The sequence below is a fragment of the Gymnoscopelus braueri genome (assembly GCF_963280865.1).
Source record: "Gymnoscopelus braueri genome assembly, chromosome: 13".
In the NCBI taxonomy this organism is placed as follows: Eukaryota; Metazoa; Chordata; class Actinopteri; order Myctophiformes; family Myctophidae; genus Gymnoscopelus; species Gymnoscopelus braueri.
In genome coordinates, this window is record NC_137615.1 from 52,713,648 (window position 1) to 52,736,901 (window position 23,254).

Sequence of the window (23,254 nt, forward strand, 5' to 3'; positions counted from 1 at the left end):
TTTAAAACATCTTGAAAGTGTGAGAACTGCTGATTTAGAAGGCATTTGTAGAATGACTTTATGCATTAGCCAACCTCCTGATTGAGTTGGCAGTGATCCTCACTTGCCCTATTGGGGTGAGCCTATCATTGCATAGTGGTACCCTATATAAACGAGTGTGTATGCCCTTTTCCACTATATAAATCCTGATGAAGGTCTGAACAGGCCGAAACGTTGACGAGCAATACATTCTGGAGCTTTTTGCAACTACCAGTGTGCAGACTTTATTCTTTTTCATTATACTTTGTTTGTCTAAGCACCTGGACCAACGGATGTGCGTGCACTACCTTTTTCATCATTTGTAGAATCGGCCTCAGGTCTTAATGGGTTATGGGCTGTCGGCACCAAGAATGAATCATAAAGTTACTATACTATAACTAAAACACACTGATGAAAAGAGAAATAGAGTCTGCAGACTTGATCTATAGCTCCAAAGGTAGCTTATTTTTTTGTTATTTAGATCAGTGGTTCTCAACCTTTTCAGGCCGTGACCCCCCAAAATAATCATATTTGAATTGGGGACCCCCCAAAATAATCATATTTGAATTGGGGACCCCCCATCCTGACAAGCACTTGGAATGTACTGTAGGAGTTGAGGCATTACATTTAGTTGGACTCTGTTCAAACTAAAAAACTAAATATACAAGCTCACAACGCCTCGCGACGCGAGGCGTTGTGAGCTTGTAGATCGGCTTTTTTTATTTAGCCTCTTTCTTATATTATTTGAAAATTTGTCCAATGTTTGACCAGTTTTTATAGTTTTTATAGTTTTTATAGTTGATTACTTTTGATGCAGCAATGGTCTTTTTCTTTTCCCCCTAAAATCATATGGGGATCCCCCCGGGGGTCCCAACCCACAGGTATGTGGGTTTGGCGCTGTATCCAGTGTGCGAACTCTATTTGTCTTTTAATATTTGTCTCTGCCCACCAGCATCTGGCATTTTAAGCGTTCTGTGTAATCAGTCTGTGTCAGTGTTTCTATTGTTCATCAAATCAGTCTGAAAGTGAGCCCAACAATGTTGTCCATCACTGTCATTGTCTTTACAGTTGTGGTGTGTGGACTCCGCCATCCACTTGCGTTGGAATGTTTTTAAAACAATGTATAGTTATCATTATAGTTATGGTTCTTGTAGATTAGAGATGCTCAGATAGACAGTTTTGAAGGCAGGGCTGCCGCTGATGGTAAGTCCTTATTAACCCATTAAAGGACAGAGCCGGACCAAAATACATATATATTGTGTCTGCCTATAATCAGTCACCAATATACCTGATGCACTTTTTTCATAGAAGCCCCTGTGCTCCATTCTGCAGACCCCTCCCACAGCTAGAATGGAGCCTAGAGCATAAAGCTAATTCTGCTATTTTCGTCACTCCAAACTTTTTTTCCCCCCCACGAATCGTCTCCATGTAGTGTCCTGGCACTCACACATGCACTGTTTGTCACTCATGAGCTGCCGTTCCTACAGAACGGCTCTGATGCGTGAACTCTCGCGAGATTCTGGCGTCCCGCGAGATTTCGTGTGTAGCGCTCCCCCTCTCCTCATAAGTGACAAACAGTGTGTGTGTGAGTGCCAGGACACTACATGGAGACGATTCGTGAAAAAAAAATATGTTGGTGACTGATTATAGGCAGACACAATATATATGTATTTTGGTCCGGCTCTCTCCTTTAAGGCCGGGAACGCAGCATGCACATGTGTCATTTTTAGATTTCTATGGCTATTCAAAGCTCATAGCGTGATAGATCTGCTATTTTTGAAAAATCTTGAAAATGTGTGCAAATCTTTGAATGTATATATATTTTTTAAGCGAACATTTTTGACTCAAATCTTTGCTTCTGGGGGGTACCTGGAACAACATATTTGTACTTTATACATGGGGGTCTGTGGCCAAATACATATCATTTTGGGGGTCCTTGACATGAAAATGTTTGAGAACCTCTGATTATAGCAACATAGGATTTAGAAGACATTTGTAGAATCCCCCAGAATCAAAGATTTGAGTTACAAATGTTCGCTTTAAAAAAAATATATATTCAAAGATTTGCACACATTTTCATGATAAAAAAAAAACAGCAGATCTACAAGCTCATAGCGCGGCATTCGGTTCCGCGCTATGAGCTTGTAGATCTGCTATTTTTGAATAGCCAAAGTATAAGATAATGGTTAAAGTGCTTAAAATCTAAAATGACAGATGCTTTCCCGGTCTTAATGGGTTAAATATAGTCGTCACTCGTCACATACTTCTTCCATCAATGAGTATGTTAGCATAGAATTTTCGATAGACAGACAAATAGTCAAGGATAGGAATTGAATGTCAGAGGTTATACGGCATACCTCCTAGCGGGGGTCCCGCCAGCCCGGCGAAGCTCTGGATGCACACGTACACCCCGACGGACGAAGCCATCCTCCGCACGCCCACCACGTCCTCCTCCGCCAGCATGGGGATGTGCGTGGAGCCCACGGTGCCCATGAAGAAGCCGTAGAGCGCCGAGCACACCGCCAGGCCCCAGAACTCCCACACCAGCGTGAAGGCCACCAGCACCAAGCACAGGAGAACCACACACCTATGGGGTCAAACAGTTCATTCAACCCATCAATTTCATCAATTATAAAAAAGTTATTTATTTGACTGAAATATTTTTTCACAGAAATATTCTTCTTTTTTCCCCTCCTATCTATAATCTTTTAATCGATCTACAAGGTCACAACGTGTCGCAATGCAGCCTTTTGTGAGCTTGTAGATGGGCTATTTTCACCATTTTAGATTTTTGCGTTGGCTATTCAAAAATAGCAGATATACAAGCTCACAGCGTGTCACTTTGTGCCGTGCTGCAAGCTTGTACATCTGCTATTTTTGAATTTTTTTTGAAAGTGTGAGAACTACCGATTTAGAAGGCATTTTGTAGAATTGGCCTCAGGTCTTCATGGGTCAAAAGGTAACGGACGGGATAACCTTCGAGAACCACGTTCAGTTGTAGCTCCGCACTCACCCCAGCATCACCAGGGTCTTCCTGCAGGGCAGCCTGTTCATCGCCGTCCCGATGGACAGGCGTCCGCACACGTCCGCCACCGCCATGATGGACAGCATGTAGGCGGCCATGTTCTCCTCCACGCCACGGCTCTTGCTGAGCTCCACGACGTACAGGGGCGGAGCGAAGAAGCCCAGAGTGGCGAAGAGCCCGAAGAGCGAGTAGCAGATGAAGGCGGGGTCCTCGAGCACCGAGAAGTCCAGGAGCTTGGCCCTGCCGGGGGGCCGCGTGTCCTCTACCTCCACCTGCAGGGGGACGATGAGGGTCGTTATCGTTTATCGTGATACAAAAGAACATTCACAATAATCCTCGTAGAGATTTTAATTTATCATACCGCTTTTTTCCCATCTAAACCAGGGGTCTTCAACAGGGCGTCCGGGACCCCTAGGGGGTCCTCAGAGTTACTACAGGGGTTTACATGTTGCATTGAATGTCTGAAAATGCACATGAACATGAATCCAACATATTCAAAAAAGTGTAAACAAACAAAACACATTCATTTGCACAACACTGATGAAACAAGTCTATGAAGCTATCTATGAAAAAGTACAGGAAAAAAACATAATTTGATCCAATATGTAATGGGGGGTTCCTGCTTCATCTCTCTCTAAGGTAGCCTGGTAAACCCTCCCTCCGGAAATCTCATTTCTATTTGATTCCAAATGGAAATGAGATTTCCGGAGGGAGGGTTCTCTAAGGGGTCCTTGGATGGAAAAAAACATCGAAAACCCCTGATCTAAACCAAATCTCTTTGCCGAAAATAGCAGATCTACAATCTCCCACAACACGTTGATCTGCCATTTTTGGCTAATGCACCCCAGAATATATGGATGCTGGGGTTCAAGTGGTTAACACCATTTTAAGAGTTTCAAGCATATTTAGAAAATTGTGATAATATGGTTAATCGCGATTATTTCGGGACACAACAATCGTAACATGAAACATGTTCATATGGTCCAATCCATACCTCCACCCCGCCGTCCAGCCTCTTCAGTGGGGTGGGGGGTACGGAAGCGGACCCCTGGTCCTCCCACTCCATCAGGGCCTTGGTCTCCGTCGGCGCCGTGGACGGCGCCTGGACGTCCGTGCTGGACGCCGTCAGCGAGGTGACGCCCGAATCCTCTGACCCCCGGGAGCCCCCTGAGCTGATGGAGGTTCGGGTCTGCTCATTGTCCAGGTCGTACACGGTCTGCAGCCGTTTGAACGACGGGGACGGGGACGGCTGCTGCTGCTGCTGCTGCTGCTGCTGCTGCTGCTGCAGCTGCTGCAGCTGCTGCAGCTGCTGCTGCTGCTTCTCGGGGACGCTGGGCGGTTCTTCGCGCTCCGGCTCGATGATGATTGGACGGAGGAGGGAGCCAAAGCCAATCACAGACGCTTGAAGGAGGCCAATAAGGATCAGACAGTAGCGCCAGCCTATCTGCCTCTTCAGTGCAGTTAAGGCTGGGCAGGATGGGAAGAAGAGGGGTGGGGAGGTTAAGTTTGTCATACACTTTGTTCAATAAAACAATACATTCTATATAATTAATATCTCTTCAATGAATAACAACATGCTGTGGCATAGGCACGACGCAAAACTGAGTGCCAATAACCACAAGTATTTATGCCTTTATACAACAGCACTGCACTGTAATTTTGTATTTCTTTTTTTCCCCTAACATTAGGAGTGTTCACTTTTGACACATTAGGACGCTTTTAATTGCTATGGGCAACTTAATACCAGCTGACTGTTCCACATATACTTTTACTGTTGATTCAACTGTTGGTAATATTGTGGTTATTGGCGCAGCGCCAAATGCCTCTTGGCCAATCACAATGCCCAGTTGGAACTAGCTGCTGCAGTCTGGCATAGCCAGACGATCAGGGATTTCCACCTACTTATAGGTCTGGTGAAATCTGAATATAATGTAGGGGCTAAAACTGGTGGAAACAACTTACATTGCAGAACCAATGCAAAAACGTCTATTTTCAAATAGCTAAAGTATATACAGTAGGGCTGAAGTGGTTAATGCATGTTTTGTAGATAATAATCAAAATCTACAAAGTAACTAGTAACTAAAGCTTTCAAATAACTGTAGTGGAGTAAAAGTACAATATTTTCCTCTGAGATGTAGTGGAGTAGAAGTAAAAGTATTGGAAATACTCAAGTAAAGTACAAAATACCTCAGAATTGTACAGTAAATGTACTTAGTTACTTTCCACCACTGCTCTCTCACCTGGACCGAAAGCGCACATGGCGAAGGACTCTCCCGAGGACGCCACCGAGGTGACGGTGGCCCTGCGTCTGTCGAAGTACTGGGCCAGGAGGGTGACCGTGGGCAGGAAGGCCAGGCAGTATCCCAGGCCTATGGACACACATGGGGACAAAAAGGGGGGACATGACAGCCACCGACCGACCGGCCGGCCCCCGTCTGAACCTCACATGTTGACAGACAGCGTGTCAAGATGTCAGCTCGCTCAAAGGGGTGGGCGGGCCAGCGGAGCGCACCACAGGGCTGCTATGGTGAACGGCTGAAAGAGAAGACGTACAGTAAAAGCTGCGGTGTTAATTTAACTCTCAGTCTCAGAGTTACAAATGACAGAGTAACACTAACACTCAGGATTTGACTGTGTGGACATTGTGTTCCAAATTGCACGATGATATTTGTGTTGTTCCAAATTACTATGCAAATGATATTTTTTGTCAATACGATCAAAGGAGCACTTCACCCATGCATTTTCAACCTTCATGTAATTGGTCCTCACTGATGATGATGATGTTGATGTTGATGATGATGATGATGAAGATGATGATGATGATGATGATGATGATGATGATGATGATGATGATGATGACGACGACGATATACTGACCATCATGATACTGACATACTGACCATAATACTGACATGATACTGACCATGATACTGACATACTGACCATAATACTGACATGATACTGACATACTGACCATGATACTGACATACTGACCATGATACTGACATACTGACCATAATACTCACATGATACTGACCATGATACTGACATACTGACCATGATACTGACATACTGACCATGATACTGACATACTGACCATGATACTGACATACTGACCATAATACTGACATGATACTGACCATGATACTGACATACTGACCATGATACTGACATACTGACCATGATACTGACATACTGACCATGATACTGACATACTAACCATGATACTGACCATGATACTGACCATGATACTGACATACTGAACATGATACTGACCATGATACTGACATACTAACCATGATACTGACCATGATACTGACCATGATACTGACATACTGAACATGATACTGACCATGATACTGACATACTGACCATGATACTGACATGATACTGACCTGATACTGCAACCTGATACGCACGCACGCACGCACGCACACACACACACACACACACACACACACACACACACACACACACACACACACACACACACACACACACACACACACACACACACAGACACACACACACACACACACACACACACACACACACACACACACACACACACAAAAACAGGTCGGTCAAATTTGACCGTGAACACTGAAGTAAGGGGGGGTGCAGCAAACACTGTAGGAGGGTTAAGTAAGTTTCACTTTAATTAAGATCACCTAGCAAACTAATTAAACGTAGGGTAACCAGTGATAAAGTGATATTTTTCGTGCTAGTGATATTCTTTTGGTTTAAAGCAATTGTTATAGAGTGTTTGTTCAGTAACAGGGGTCTCTCCGTCTCTCCAGCTCTTTAATAAACTGAACAAACACTCTATAGCAATGATTACTATCAGATCAGAATATAAAGCTATTTGACAATTATTTTAATACAAAAATATCACTTACCCTATACCTTTAACACACCTGACAGGGCTCATAATTGCGACCATTTTGACCATTGCGTGAAGTGAAATCCTACTGAGACGTGCATAATAATTTGGAACACAGTGTATTGTACAGAATGACAGACAAAGGGGAAGAGGAGGTGCGTGTAACAGGTTATGCAGAGAACACACATGAAGGTCGATCAGAACCTCCGTTTGGCCATGACGATCTGATCTGGATTTAGGATTCTGTCGCCTCCCGATTGGGTCTCGAACCAGAACACGTTGCAACGAGGCGTGTTGTGAGCTTGTAGATCGCCTATTTTCGGCACATTGATTTGGTGTCGAGGGGCAACAAATAGGGGGCCATGTAGGCTACAGATCCCTGGGTTGTCAACAAAGTATATAGTGTTTAAATGATTAATCACAAAACACCCAGAAACATTACATTGTCACACAAGCATGAATACTTTAAAGGGTTAGTTCAGATTTTTTGAGTATTTTCTGTAGGAAATATACTTGCCATTAATGTAGTGGTTGCAAAGGTATTAATTGATTGCCCGAGTCCCGTGGTCAGAGTTATGGTCCGGTTCTGATGAATATGAAGTAGTTCCGGTAGATTAGTAGATTTGGTGGGGGCCGCTCATTAAAAATAAATTAATCAAAAAAACTAGCATCGTTTGTATTGTTGACCTATTTCTACCATAGGTTTCGTTCAATTTCGACCCCTCTGTCACATGGTACTAATGTTTGTGTCCAGAATCACTACGCCGCGGCAGCCTACTCACGCACAAAATATATGACACAAAAAATAGTACCATGTGACAGAGGGGTCGAAATTGAACAAAACCTGCACTATATGGTAGAAATAGGTCAACAATACAAATGACGCTAGTTTTTTTAATTAATTTATTTTTAATGAGCGGCCCCCACCAAATCTACGAATCTACCGGAACTACTTCATATTCATCAGAACCGGACCATAACTCTTACCACGGGACTCGGGCAATCAATTAATACCTTTGCAACCACTACATTAATGGTAAGTATTTCCTACAGAAAATACTCAAAACATCTGAACTAACCCTTTAAGTGTACAGTATATATTTATACTGCATGTATACTGTATACCAGTGGTGGAAAAAGTACTTGAATTCTTTACTTAAGTAAAAGCACCAATACTGCAATATAGAAATACTCTGTTACAAGTAAAAGTCTCAGAATTCAAAATGTACTTGAGTAAAAGTACAAAAGTATTGGCATTAAAATGTACTTAAAGTACCAAAGTAAAAGTACAACATATTTGAAAATAGCAGATGTACAAGCTTACAGCTTGTAGATCGGCTATTTTCAAAGTAAATATTTTCAAAAGAGTAAAAGTACAATAATTGCCTCTGAGATGAAGTGGAGTAGAAGTAAAAGTATTGGAAATTGGAAATACTCAAGTACAAATACCTCAAAATTGTACTTAAGTACAGTACTTAAGTAAATGTACTTAGTTACTTTCCACCACTGCTGTATTCCGTATATTAAAGATCTGTCGTTGTCAAGTGAATGTCAGAAGCGTCACGCTGCTGTGCAATACTTTGACTCTCCAGTAGGAAATGCACTTGTTCTACTTAACAGCCTTGACTCAGCTCATTGCCAAATGTAGCCCTTTTTCAGAACGGAAGGATTTGAAAAATGATTATCCTACCTAAGCAACAATGGTGCACTGCACTGTGTATTTCAGAAATGTCAGGTTTTAAGAGCATCACACAGCAGTGGAACAATCCTTCTTCTAAAAGTAGGAAAAGTCTCCCCTGCGGGTCCTCGGTGCAGCATTTGACACAATGGACCATACAGTCTTAATAGACCATCTTGATGGAGTAGTTGATGGTACAGGCTTGAGTTAAAAATGTTTAAAAAAAACATATACATTCAAAGATTTTCCAAAAGAAATAACCCAAGTATAAGATAATGGTTAACGTGGTTAAAATCTAAGGTGACAGATGCTTTCCCAGTCTTAACTCATTCAGTGCCATTCTTATTTATGGCAGTTTGGTTCTGAGTGCCACAGCCAAAATTCATTGTAAAAAAAAAGTGCTTAGGAGCCGAGACACAGCCTTTTTCAGTAAGAAGTTAAACAAGAAGTGAATGGAGCAGCAAATCTTCAAATCATGATATCTTGGGTTCTGAAAAAAAAAATTTCCATGACGTCTTAGACGTCACGTGGCGCTCAGGGCGCTACAGGCCATGACGTCTTAGACGTCATGTGGCACTGAATTAATGGGTTAAGGTTTTCATCACAATAACAATTGCCCCTCTGTCCGCCCACACATTTTGTACAAATGTGACCAAATGGTCCCGAAAGTGTCAATTACATTTGTACATTCTCAGGGTAACAAATCGATAAATTAACTGGGGATTTAGTAGACCGAGTAGAGTTGTTACAATGTCAAGGGGCCGGAAAAAATAAACAAAACAATTGTACTAGCTTATGAGATGTAACAAATACAAATCTTGAATCTTAAATAAAATAGGAGAGGATGTGGGAGCATTAATTGAACTCTTTATTATGACTGTGCCCAGACTGTTGAGGAAATGTGTACTCCTCTTAGAAAACATCTCATCCTTCAAAGAAAGATTAACTTAACAGCTGATGCCCAATAGTACACAGCATTGAGTGTGTGTGCTGTGAAGGTCTTTAAACACTGGGGGTGAGATGAAAAAAATGATCCCAAAATGCCGAAAATCACACTATTCATACAGGTGAAGGTGATGCATCTTTCATACAGATCGATGCCTTTTATCCTCGAAAAATCGCCGCATAGGATTGCCACATAGGGTTCACAAGCAATAGTTTGAAAGCAAAAATACGCAAAAAAAATGTTTTAAATAGCCGATCTACAAGTTTGAAACACAATGCATTGTGAGCTTGTAGAATGGCTATTTTTGCTTTTTTGCTTTTTTTTTTTAAAGAATCACTTCTGACTTCTGGCGGAAGTTCTCCCAGAACGCAGGGTTAGCACCACATCCTGAGCAGGGCCCTAATTAAATTCTGAGAATCTTATGTGAAACCCAGCCGTAGTGTATGGAAACAAACCCAGAACCTGTGAAATACGCTTCGGAGTTCTTGTTGTTGAAAAGAGCGATAATTCAGGCTTAAGAGAGAGACAGTGAGATCAGTACCTGAGACGAGGCCAAGGGTGATGTACATTTCGTTGATGGAGCTTACGAAGGCGGAGGTGATGGTGCCCAGGCTAATCAGGAAGCCCCCTGTCATCACCACCGGTCGGAAGCCAAAACGGTTACTCAGCACTGTGGACAGAGGGGCTGCATGGGGTACAGAGAGAGCAAGACAAACACTGTAATGGATACAAAAGTATCAACGTCAAAAATATACTTCTACATATTATTATGCTTTATTTGTGTGTCAAACTTTATATTTGAAAATCTACAAGCTCACAAGGTTAAAGCTCGTGTATGCAAGATATCTGGTCTGCGTTAAACACACTCCCTATAATGAGCATTAGTGAGGACCAATTATATGAAGATAGGATGAAAATTGGTGAAGTGGTCCTTTAACCTTTCGATCGCCAGTGGTGATCTCAAAGCACTGACAGCATAGCTTGCATGTTTTTGGCCCGGCAGAAGGCTGACCTCTCACATGCTGACAATGTCGCGTTCTTTGGTGCATGTTTTGCACAATGCTTTAGTGTTTGTCCAAGTCCAAGTCTATTGGGCTAGCGTTAGTACAGGTGCCAACTCAGGAACAATCTAACCATTGCTTAACTTCACTAAAAGCACTAATTATACCGTGCAGCCCTTTTCTTGAATTAGACATTCTGCCCAGATTGCAAGCTGAATCAAGGCAGTTCTAACAACGAACACTGGAGTGCACATGTGCACAGTATGGGAGTTTTGATCAAAAAAGGCCCACGTGTTTTTTTTCCTTTCTTTTTTTGAGCACCGTCAACCTTTTTCCAGACGTCCTAGAACGTTGCCAAGCACCCTGATCTGTCCTGCTGACTCACGTCAGTTGATCTATAGACAGAGTGACCTGTGAGCCTTTCTCCTCATCAATCCTACTCATAAAGAAACCAGTCACAACTAGACTGATAGCAGAACAATGCCATACTGCTGATGCTAAGCATCCTGCCAGCCGCCTGGACGCTGTGTGTGTGTGTGTGTGTGTGTGTGTGTGTGTGTGTGTGTGTGTGTGTGTGTGTGTGTGTGTACACACACACACACACAGCGTCCAGGCGACTGACAGGATGTGACAGACACCAAGAGAGGATTCTCCAAAATTGCGATTCCATCTGACCCAAAACGTGGCATCCGCCAGGCTCTAATAAATGGGACTCGGATAGGGCTGACACGATCATGATCATTTTACTTGACGATTAATTGTCATTCAAATAAAAGATTTAATTGCGTTTTTGACATTGAACACTGAAACAGAAAGAATTACATTTCTGTGTGCCTTTCATGCTTCGTGCAAACAACGCATTGCGTTGTGAGCTTGTCGATTTCAGATATTTTTTATTTGAGTTTTTTTTATATTTATGAGCATTTTTCAACAGACGAACGACTATCTCAAATAATTGTGAACAGGCCTAGACTTGGACTAACCCGTGAAGGTCATAGTGAAGACGCAGATGGAGAGGACCCAGGACACTCTGGTGTTGCTCTCCCCAAACTGCCTGATCAGGTCGTCCAGGAAGACGCCCAGGCTCTTGATGACGCCGTAGGTGCACACCTCCACCAGGAAGAAGGCGGCGGCTACGGCCCAGCCCCACCCCCCGTCAGGCACCGCCGGGTAGATGCACGGCCCCATCCAGCCGCCTGACCTGGAGCCCGCCATGGCTGCAACCTGCCGGGGCACCTAGGCTGTGGAAGGAAGACAGTGTCTGGACGTTAGATGCAGGCAGGGTTGCAAGAAAACTAGAAAAAGTGCTCCTCGGAGCACAGGTCTCCACCAGGTCAGGTTATTGTGGGCCAGCAATGTTCAGATCGCCAATCAGGATGGAAAATCGGCCTCCTGGTAGCGCTATAAAGGGCCCCTGTGAAAACTTTGGGGCAGAGGTACTGCTCTGGCATCCAGGGAGTGTGTGTGCACAGTTTCGGTGCGATCAAGCCAACGGTGCCAGAGATTAGCTGTTCACAGACGGACACACACACACACACACTCACACACACTCACACACACAGACGGACGGACGGACGGACGGACACACACACTCACACACGGACGGACGGACGGACGGACGGACGGACACACACTCACACACGGACGGACGGACGGACAGGGTGCAAAACATACTCTCTCGCCATGCCTTTCGGCCTGGTGGAGACAAAAAACATTTTCTTAACCACTAAAAGGGGTATTTCACTTTAAAACACTTCTGGAGTCATGTCAACGTCTACTCTGGCTTTTGTGTGCAGCTGAGACAGTGTTTAAGTTAAGTCAATATTTATATATATATATGAATTTGTATCAGAAATACGCAGCCCCTCACACATTAGAAGAACAAGAACAGTCACCAGAACCAGGGACATGTGTTTTCAAGGTTAAAATGGAGTTTGAAGTTACAATGGGTTCATAGAGGAGGGAGGCGTGTCTGATCAAATGAATATCAAATATCTAAATATTGAATCAAGCAAACTGTCTGGGGTGCTCACAAAAGCCTGAGAAGATGTTAAAATTACCCCAGAAGTGTTTTAAAGTGAAATACCCCTTTAAGCCCTATACTTCTTCATACGACAAATGGCGAAAATAAATAGCCTATCTACAAGTTCACAATGTGTCGCGATGAACTTGTAGATAGACTATTTTCGCTCTTTGTTGCATTTGTCGCACGGACAGAGAGATCCTCTCATAGACAGCTAGCCTCTTTCAGAGCTACGCCATAATAACTAGGTAGGCCTACTGACAAGACATAATTCTAATAAAAATTTCCTCAAAACCTCAACATTTGACACATGATGACTTCCCCAAATGTTCTACGAGGAAGTAAACTTGGTGATATGTCTATGAGAAGCACAAGTAGGTAAAGTTTCATTGGCCGGGTATTTTTGCATACTGTATGTAGCAGAACTTGTCCTCTGTATTCTACTGATCCTATTTCCTAACTTTCGGGACTAGAACTGCAACAGATGCAATGCTAGGAGTAGCTGGCATTGAACCAGCAACCTTCAGATTCCCAGGCCCCTGAGCCACTACCACCATTGTATCTCACCCAATAACAAACATAGATGACTGATGGACATTCAAGCCATTAGAACATATTAGAACTAGATTACAAAATACCAAGCAACCTCAATGCTAATTCACTCATTTGTAACTCCCTAAGTAACCGCCCTAAGACTGGGAGGTCAGGGTTCAATCCCTGGCTGAGGCATACCAAAGACTATTAAAATGGTAGACAATGCCTCCCCGTATGGCACTCAGCATCAAAGGTTGTATTGGGGAGTATTAAGTCAATGTGACATACTAGTATCATGTCTAGGGGGTGTGACATACTACCGGTAGTCCTAATCATAATTTGTCCATTTCATATGGGCTACATGGGGCTGCTTACTTACCTAATGGGCCTAATGGCTCGGGAACGATCAGTTCCCAAGGCTACTTACTATAAACCGTGTCCCATTCCATGGTCTCTCCATAGAGAATTTGGATTGGGTCACGGTTTATGAGCAACGTCAACAACAAGTAATGTGCCTCCCTGCAACAAATGGGGTTTCATCTTAACATTTTAAACTGGACATTATCGCAGCATTCTGCGTAACTCATGTGTAGTTGGTTATAAATGTTGTAATTTTGAAGACTCAGAAAGCCCTTTTCACTGTAGTAAGTTCACCTGTGTGTATGTAAGTTAAGTATTTTTCCGTATCTCTCAGGGCAGAATTTAGGGCCGTTAAGCTTTATTTATACTCTGTAGTGTGACAGTGTCGGTTGCCAAAAATACGTAATTTTTCAAGCCAATTGTGTCACAGACTCGCATTAAGACTTAGGTTTTCATTTTCACAATCATTTGTTAAGCTAGATAACATTAGTGTCCTTCCAGAATAGGCTACATAATAGTGGAAAAATCCACTAAGGGGTCCCCAGCAAAACGAGGAAAAGTTTAACCACATATGTGTGTAAATCGTTTGAAGATTTTTGAAAATAATAGTAGGGGAGTTTCGAGGCTCCGTGAGCAGTGAGCACCCCAAAAACACATCTCTTAAACCTGTTTTTTTAGGACCCTAAAGGTGTCTAGTTATGATTTCTGCTTGTTGCCCATGTCAACTAATGTCCCATGGGGTTTATTTTTAACCCTTTCTGACATCTACCCCCAACCCAAACCATAACATGGAGATAACAGAGAATACCATAACTCTTGAAGTAAACAACATACAGCAACAAATGAACACATTTTTCTATATCATTTGGACTCAAGGAATTCATTGAAGTGGTTAATATTAAGATTCAAGCACATTTTGACTCTATTTCAGGACAGAAACAGCAAAAAGAAAATGTTGAAATCACATTTATATTTCTCTTTGTACTACATTTTTAAGGTGTATTCTTTTCTACCATATGTCTTTTAGGACCCAAAAGGTGTCTAGTTAAGTTTTAATCTTGTTGCCCTGGTCAAATAAGGTCCCATGGGGTTTATTTTAACCCTGTGCTGCACCTATTCCCAACCCGAACCATACAATGGAGACAATAGAAAATACCCTAACTCTTGAAGTAAACATACAGAGACAAATTAACACATTTCTATATATAATTTTGACCCAAGGAATTCATTAAAGTGGTTATTATTAAGATTCAAGCAGGTCTTGACTCTATTTCAGGACAGAAACTGTAAAAAACTAACAGAAAATGTTCAAATCACATCTATATTAATCCTTGTATTAAATACTTAAGGTGTATTCTACTTTACCCCATGTTTTTAGGACCCTTATGGTGTCTAGTTAAGATTTCTTCTTGTTGCCCAGGTCAACTAATGTCCCATGGGGTTCATTTGGTGACCATTTTAAATCGATGTCCACAGGAGTGGCGTTTTCATATCTGAACCAGACAACGTACAAAGACAAATAAACCCACTTTTTCATAGAATGTTTACACCAGGAATCTAATGGAAAGGTCACTGACATGGTACAACCATTCTTTATTGGTGAAAAACACACAAATATCAAATTCTGGCTTATATTTAGGCATAATATAACTTTTTTTGAGTGGTGCCACCTTGCCCTTGAAGGAACTAGTACAGCCCAGCCCTGATCACTGAATACATGGTAGCAGCAGCATGGAAGCAGGGTGCTACAGTATGGCTGCCCAAGAGAGGTTGCTAGCTCCGTGACATTTACCAGCTGACGGTGCCTGCCTGTGCCAGTGTCAAGGTAGATGAGCAGGTTGATGTCGTCATCAACATCAACAATCATTCTTGGCAAATCTGCTAACACAAGAACTCACCAAAGTTATATAGGTATTGATCAATCAACTCACTTCTCAATCTAATGCCACAAGTTTATGAGCTGTTCCTTCCACGATGAGAGCAGCTGTTTCACATTTTGCCAGCCGGGATGCTGCCTCCTTACTCCCCCAGACCTTGAGCATCAACTGGCAGAGCTGTCGCTTATTTTCCGCATTGCCCAGAAAGAACTGGGGTTTCCTGGTGGCTGGACCTTGCACTATGAATTTCTCCGAAAGTCCACGCCTCAGCCTCTACTGCGCCCTTGATGGAATCAAGAGTGGTCCATCCATACTGCGCCTTGATTCCATCAAGGCGCAGTAGAGGCTGAGGCGTGGACCAGCTCGCTTGCCCCCATGCCAGGACACACTCATCCCCCACATCCAGTGGGTGAAGAGTGACCTGTTACAAGCGAGCAGCTAAGCCAATCTTTTGGAGGCCTAAATCCTATGATGATGGTCAGGGGTGGCAGAAGACAGAAGGAGGGATTTTGGAGCCTGTCTGGTCTTGTGGGCCAATTCTGCCCCTATCTCTCATTGACCTGTTGACTGCTGGTGTCATCAGTGATGATGATGATAAGAGGATGAGGTGGAGTTTGATGATGAGATGGATGATACTGATCAGTGAAATTGTGTTTTAATATAAGCCAGAATTTGATATTTGTGTGTTTTTCACCAATAAAGAATGGTTGTACCATGTCAGTGACCTTTCCATTAGATTCCTGGTGTAAACATTCTATGAAAAAGTGGGTTTATTTGTCTTTGTACGTTGTCTGGTTCAGATATGAAAACGCCACTCCTGTGGACATTGATTTAAAATTGTCACCAAATGAACCCCATGGGACGTTAGTTGACCTGGGCAACAAGAAGAAATCTTAACTTTTTCTGTTAGTTTTTTGCAATTTCTGTCCTGAAATAGAGTCAAGACCTGCTTGAATCTTAATAATAACCACTTTAATGAATTCCTTGGGTCAAAATTATATATAGAAATGTGTTAATTTGTCTCTGTATGTTTACTTCAAGAGTTTTTCTATTGTCTCCATTGTATGGTTCGGGTTGGGAATAGGTGCAACAAAGGGTTAAAATAAACCCCATGGGACCTTATTTGACCAGGGCAACAAGATTAAAACTTAACTAGACACCTTTAGGGTCCTAAAAGACATTATGGTAGAAAAGAATACACCTTAAAAATGTAGTACAAAGAAAAATATAAATGTGATTTCAAAAATATTCAGCAATTTTTTTGCTGTTTCTGTCCTGAAATAGAGTCAAAATGTGCTTGAATCTTAATATTAACCACTTCAATGAATTCCTTGGGTCCAAATGATATAGAAAAATGTATTAATTTGTCTCTGTAGGTTGTTTACTTCAAGAGTTATGGTATTTTCTGTTATCTCCATTTTATGGTTTGATTGGGAATAGGTGTCAGAAAGGGTTAAAATAAACCCCATGGGACATTATTTGACCTGGGCAACAAGAATGAATCTTAACTAGACACCATAAAGGTCCTAAAAAACATATGGTAAAAAAGAATACACTGTAAACGTTTAGTACAAAGAGAAATATAGACGTGATCATTATGATTTCAACATTTTCTGCTAGTTTTTGGCTGTTTCTGCCCTGAAATAGAGTCAATATGTGTTTGAATCTTAATAAAAACTACTTTAATTAATTCCTTGGGTCAAAATGATATAGAAAAATGTGTTAATTTGTTGCTGTATGTTGTTTACTTCAAGAGTTATGGTATTCTATGTTATCTCCATGTTATGGTTTGGGTTGGGGGTAGGTGTCAGAAAGGGTTAAAAATAAACCCCATGGGACATTAGTTGACATGGGCAACAAGCAGAAATCATAACTAGACACCTTTAGGGTCCTAAAAAAACTGGTTTAAGAGATGTGTTTTTGGGGTGCTCACGGAGCCTCGAAACTCCCCTACTATAAGGATGGCAGGTTGAAAGTTGTCCAATTTCAGGGGCACGGTGGCGCAGTCGGTAGCGTTGTCGCCTCACAGCTAGAAGGTCCTGGGTTCAATTCCCACCGGGGACGCTGTAGGCGCTGGGGGCAGTTAATACCCTCACAAAAACATGCAGTAATCCTGGTCACTATACTGCCTCCCTCTGGTCAGCCAGGGCGCCTGATGGAGGGGAAAGGAACTGGTTGGAATAACGTGTTCCTTCCACGCGCTACGTCTAACCAGGGAACCTCCCCCCTGTCGGGTGATAAGAAGCGGCCTGCTTGCTCCTCATGCATTGAAGGAGGCATGAGCTTCAGCTTGGGCTCTCCCTAGGCTGGCAGAGGGAGAGTAGCGCCCAGGATTACGTAGGCAATTGGCACTGGGTGAAAAAATATGGGTTACAAAATCGTGGGATAAAAAAGAGGGAAAAAAAAGAGAAAAAAGAAAGTAGTCCAATTTCACTATGATTCCACCAGAAGCAGTCCAACATGAGAGAATGTAGCTACGGTATAATAATGATGATTATTCAGATAATAGGTTTCTCTCAACCTACAGACTAGAAATCTATACTTGTCTTAATCTAAGAACTAAGATCTTCTCTTAACCCCCCAGCCCCCCCCCCCCCCCACACACACACACACACACACACACACCTACATACAAGCCTATACATGCCTGTCCAGTCCTTTCACCAATGCATTCTTCTCTATCTGCCTTATCTGTCTCAACCTCTCCCTGTTGTCCCCTCTCTACTGAATCTCTATCTAATTAAGCCCCATTTATACTTCTTCGTACGACAGTGTTGCGCTCCTTACATGGCCGATCTACAAGCCTTTGTAGATCTGCTATGTCCGGAGCGCAACACCGTAGGACAAAGCATTGTTTGTCTCTCCCTCTGTGTCTGTGCCCTTAATTGTAAGCACAGGTGGACACCTGAGAAGTCTGGCCACCTCTATGTTAAACTGGTCACTTACTGGTCACAAAAAATAATAATAACTAGAGAAAGTGCTCCTCGGAGCACAGGTCTCCGCCAGGTCAGGTAGGTTATTGAGGGCCAGCAATGTTCGTAATTCACCAATCAGGATGGATTATGAAAAATCAGATGGATCCGTCTTGATCACTGTTTTGCAAAAATCGGCCTCCTGGTGGTGCTATAATACGTCAATGTTAAAAGGGTGGCATTTGTTCCTTAACATATTTTTTGTTGCAAGAATGACACACACACGGACGGACGGAAGGACAAGGTGCAAAACATACTCTCTCGCCATGCCTTTCGGCCTGTCGGAGACAATAATAAATGCATGCTTTGGAAAATGGTCTGAAATAAGGCCTGAACACACCTGTGGCTTGCCAGTCCTTACGACATAAACAATAAGTTGAAGGGTAAATGTAGGTCTGATAATGATGTTCAAATCATGTATACTTTACATTACTTTAGACAATTTTACAAACCATACTTAACTTTTTCACATTTTGGAAAAAAATTGCATACCCCCCGCCCCCCAATGTCCCTTATCTCCCTCTTCTGTTGTCACCCAGTAACCCCAATGGTGGCAACAGGGCACCTCAGAGGATGGTGGAACAGCTGTCAGAGCCATACTGTATACAGTATAAACAGTCATTCACATTAGGGCTGCATGGGCCATATGGACAAAATCTAATATCACTATATTGTTTTGACCAAATACCTCGGTGACAATATTGTGGGATCAGTGCTTTGACAAATAATCATCAGTAATATAATTCCTATACACAGTAATTACTACTGTAAAAAAAACATTCACACTGAGCACTAACTATAAAGATAACTATAACTATATCGTTCATTATTGTGTTTTTTTTTATAGTTGGTGTGAACTCTGCCATCCACTTGATGATTTTTAAAACCATATTGTTATAGTTATAGTGCTCAGTGAGAATGGCCATTAAGTGGGAAAACTATAGGGCAAATAATAGAATAAGTTGGATGGCATCACTTTACTGACAGTCTTTAAAAACATCTCATAATATTGTGACGCATGCCACATCACAATATTATGATATCCAAAATGATATCCAATATTATATCCAAAATTATATCCAATATTATGATATCCAAAATCTCAGATGAGTGTCATATATATATATATATATATATATATATATATATAATATTATAATATTATATTAATACAATATAATATTTCATCCATAGGCTTATAGGCTACTTATTTCTACAACCAACATCCAGACATTTGAGCTACAGTATACGGATAATGCTTTACCTGGTATCTTATATTGCCCATCTCATATCTTAGAAATGACTGTAGGCATATATGATATAGTGGCAAATGCAATAGGCAAGGGCGATGACCTACTTTTCTATGTATAGCCTATTATTATACCGTTATAGCCTATACAAATGGATGGATGGATGGATGGATGGAGTGGTCCTCCATGTAAACTCTCTTCTGGCATGGATTGGTGTCAGTGTGGACTGGGCTTGTCCGCAGTGCAGTGTATGATGTCAACCTATAGTCTTCAACACTAAAACGCAGATGCTTCGTTTAACTCCCATATGTGACGGTTGGCGACAAGAACTGGTCCCTTGCCGACAGGAACCTGCTGTTCTTCACGCTTGAGCTGTATACAAACATTTTGAAAAATAGCCGACCTACAAGCTCACAATGCTGCATTGTGAGCTTGTATATCGGCTATTTTCAAATGGCCGAAATGTATAGGGCTGAAGAAGTGGTTAATGTATGTTTTGTAATAATAATCAAAATCTACAAAGTAACTAGCCTACTAACTAATATTTGCAAATAATTGTAATGGAGTAAAAGTACAATATTTTCCTCTGAGAATCAGAAAATTGGAAATACTCCAGTAAAGTATACATACCTCAAAATTGTACAGTACTTGAGTAAATTTACTTAATTACTTTACACCTGCCACAGAGACAGAGTAGCTGTGTCTGCATTCATCTCAACCGCGGCTATTAGGACTTACCAACGGTCAGCTGTCACTCTCCAGCGGTCTGTAGTCTGTCTGTCACAAGCCGTAGTCCAGTTTAAAAACACAGGACATTGCAATAATTCCTGTAATAAAGGTTAAAACATAAATAGAGTCAATGGCTGCTTCTGTTCAAAGGGGGACGTTTGTAAAAAATGTGAAAAAATAAAAACAATATATTCCCGTCGACTTGTTTCATCCTTCCATTGTTTATCACATCATTATGGTAACAATATGTTATGGTGCTGTGAGCTGCAGCGCGAGCGAGTATTTCCTCCTTTAGAGAGTGTAGCTCGAGCTCTTTATACCGGCTCGAGCCGGCCGGCATCAGTGTTGCCATGTTGTGAGAGAAATAAGCAACCACTGTCTTGGAAAACAAGCCCAAATGAAGCAACTACAGGCCACATGAGCACTTTAAACCTATTATGCGTCGGCTATTTGAAAATATTTGTCAAAAACTATTGCAATAAAAATGTTGAATATTTGGAATATTTTGTTTAAACATTCTAACAACACAAATGCTCCCTGGGCCCTGTGTGTGTGTGTGTGTGTGTGTGTGTGTGTGTGTGTGTGTGTGTGTGTGTGTGTGTGTGTGTGTGTGTGTGTGTGTGTGTGTGTGTGTGTGTGTGTGTGTGTGTGTGTGTGTGTGTGTGTGTGTGTGTGCCTGCGTGTGTGTGTGCGTGCGCATGAGTGAGTGAGTGTGTGGACGATGCTTTGTAGTGTTGCCATGTCCGATTATTATAAGCGACTTTGGGCTTATTTTTCTGTGAAGTTGCTTGTAAATATTGGTGGTTGTGGTTTTTTTGGGCTTGTTTCTAAAGTTTAGTTGTTTATTTGGGCTTGTTTCTAAAGTGTAGTTGTTTATTTGGGATTGTTTCTAAAGTGTAGTTGTTTATTTGGGCTTGTTTCTAAAGTGTAGTTGTTTATTTGGGCTTGTTTCTAAAGTGTAGTTGCTTATTTGGGCTTGTTTCTAAAGTGTAGTTGTTTATTTGGGTTTGTTTCACATTTCTTTCATTATTTTGACCAGTAGTTCTCAAATATTTTCATGTCATGGACCCCCAAAATGTATTTGTCCATATAACCCCCATCTGAGAATGTTTTGAGGCAGGGAGCCCCGTACCAGATTTGTGTTGTTAGAATGTTTCAAAAATCTTCCAAATATTCCACATTTTATTTCAAGATTTCAAACATCGGGACGCGTTTTCGATGTATACATGTTTAAAGCAGGGCCAGCACTCCTGGATCCTGCAGGAGTCTCCTTGAGTCTCATTTCTCCTGGATTTCTCCCCCCCCCCGACTCTGACAAGCAGTTTGTAGGCATTACATTTGTCTTTTTCTTACGTATTATTTGACAATTTGGTTTTAAAAAAGGTCTTAAAAGTCATTCAATTGTAACTTTAGAAAACACTTATACTGTATGTTGGTTTGTTTACTGTTGAGTGAGAAAACAATGTTGCACATTAAGCTAATCATCTGGGGACGCCCCAAAATCATTTGACCCCCAGTTTGGGAACCACTGGACTAGGCTACGTGAGCACTTTAAACCCATTGGCTATTTGAAAATAGCCGAGCTTCTTGATTGGCTATTTTCAAAAAGATCATGAAAAGAAAAAGTGAAATATTTGCAATAAATTATAATGCATTTATATAGCGCCTTTATCCAAGGTGCTTTACAATGATTGTGCATTACATTCACACATTCATACACCGATGGTGGAGGAAACCATGCAAGGCACCAACCTGCTCATCGGGGTTCAGTGTCATGCTCAAGGACACTTTGACACTAACTCAGGGGGAGCCCGAGATCGAACTGGTTCCCAAGCGGCCGCTCTACCTCCTGAGCCACTGCCGCCCCCTGGAATAGCCTATGTTTGAAAAGAAATTCAGATTGAGAACTGATTTAAACATAAAAAATAAAAGATACATTGGAAGCAAGCCCAAAAAACTCCACTTTAAACACAAGGCCAAAAACCTGCAACTACCAATATTGACAAGCAACTTTACAGAAAAAACAAGCCCAAAGTCGCTTATAATAAGCAGACATGGCAACACTGGCAGGAACCGGTACATATGGGAGGAACAGGTTCATTCCAGTTGAGAGGAAGCAGCAGCATCCTAGTAGGGTGGTGATTTATGCTGCTACCACAGCTCACAGCTAGGCCTTTAATATGCAAGGGATAATGCATGGGGAGGTAGTCATTATTGAAATTTAAAGCCCGACAGGGTGATAATGCACCGAGGCGGAGCCGAGGTGCATTATCACCCTGAAGGGCTTTAAATTTCAATAATGACTACCTCCCCATGCATTATCCCGCTTATTACACGGCTACTTAAATACATAAATAAATAAATGGACTCAAAAGTAACAACAAAACGAAGTATTTCCTTGCTTACGGCAATGAAAGTATTCCATAAGTATTGGGCTGGGCGGACAAGTTCGCCTCGAAAAAAAAAAAAAAAAAAAAAAAAGACTCGCCCCAAAACACACTCGCCCCCCATTCTATATACCGCCGATTTGCCTGTAATACCGCCGGATTTGCCCCGGGGCGACTGTTTTGGTATTCCCCCGTCGATGCGCCACGATAAACAAGGAAGTGCAGTGGATCAAATAGAATCACTTTTCGGTTATTGCATCGTCTATTTCTCACTTCAAATGTTTTCAAAAACATTCTTGAGAGCAACGTTTAGTTGTAAATGACATTGGTTGTTTGTTTACATGGCTGTCATGTTGGATAAAGTATAAAACCAAGCAGCGCAGGTTGGCACAGGCAGGTGTTCTGAGTCTCTGATTACACAGCGGTCCGTTATAGAGCTCATCGGTCATTATCAAGAAATAATGACCGATGACTGACCAATCAGAATCGAGCATTCAACCAAGCCGTGTAATAAAGGCCTATAGTTAGTCACAGACATGGAGATGGAGATACTAGTCACAATACTATGTCC

General features: G+C 41.9%; 1 protein-coding gene across 1 annotated transcript in view; it reads right to left on the reverse strand.

Moving 5' to 3' along the window:
• Positions 1–20,553, reverse strand: part of slc16a6b (solute carrier family 16 member 6b) — a 28,402-nt gene extending 7,849 nt beyond the window's left edge. Inside the window, exons 1-7 of the mRNA XM_080448503.1 lie at positions 20,306–20,553; positions 11,535–11,792; positions 10,092–10,235; positions 5,284–5,412; positions 4,038–4,510; positions 3,032–3,315; positions 2,376–2,605 (exon numbers count right to left, since the gene is read on the reverse strand). Of these exons, the coding sequence (XP_080304629.1) occupies positions 2,376–2,605; positions 3,032–3,315; positions 4,038–4,510; positions 5,284–5,412; positions 10,092–10,235; positions 11,535–11,766 (1,492 nt within the window). The 5' untranslated portion in view covers positions 11,767–11,792; positions 20,306–20,553. The remainder of the gene's footprint in view (positions 1–2,375; positions 2,606–3,031; positions 3,316–4,037; positions 4,511–5,283; positions 5,413–10,091; positions 10,236–11,534; positions 11,793–20,305) is intronic.
• Positions 20,554–23,254: the final 2,701 nt, after the last annotated feature.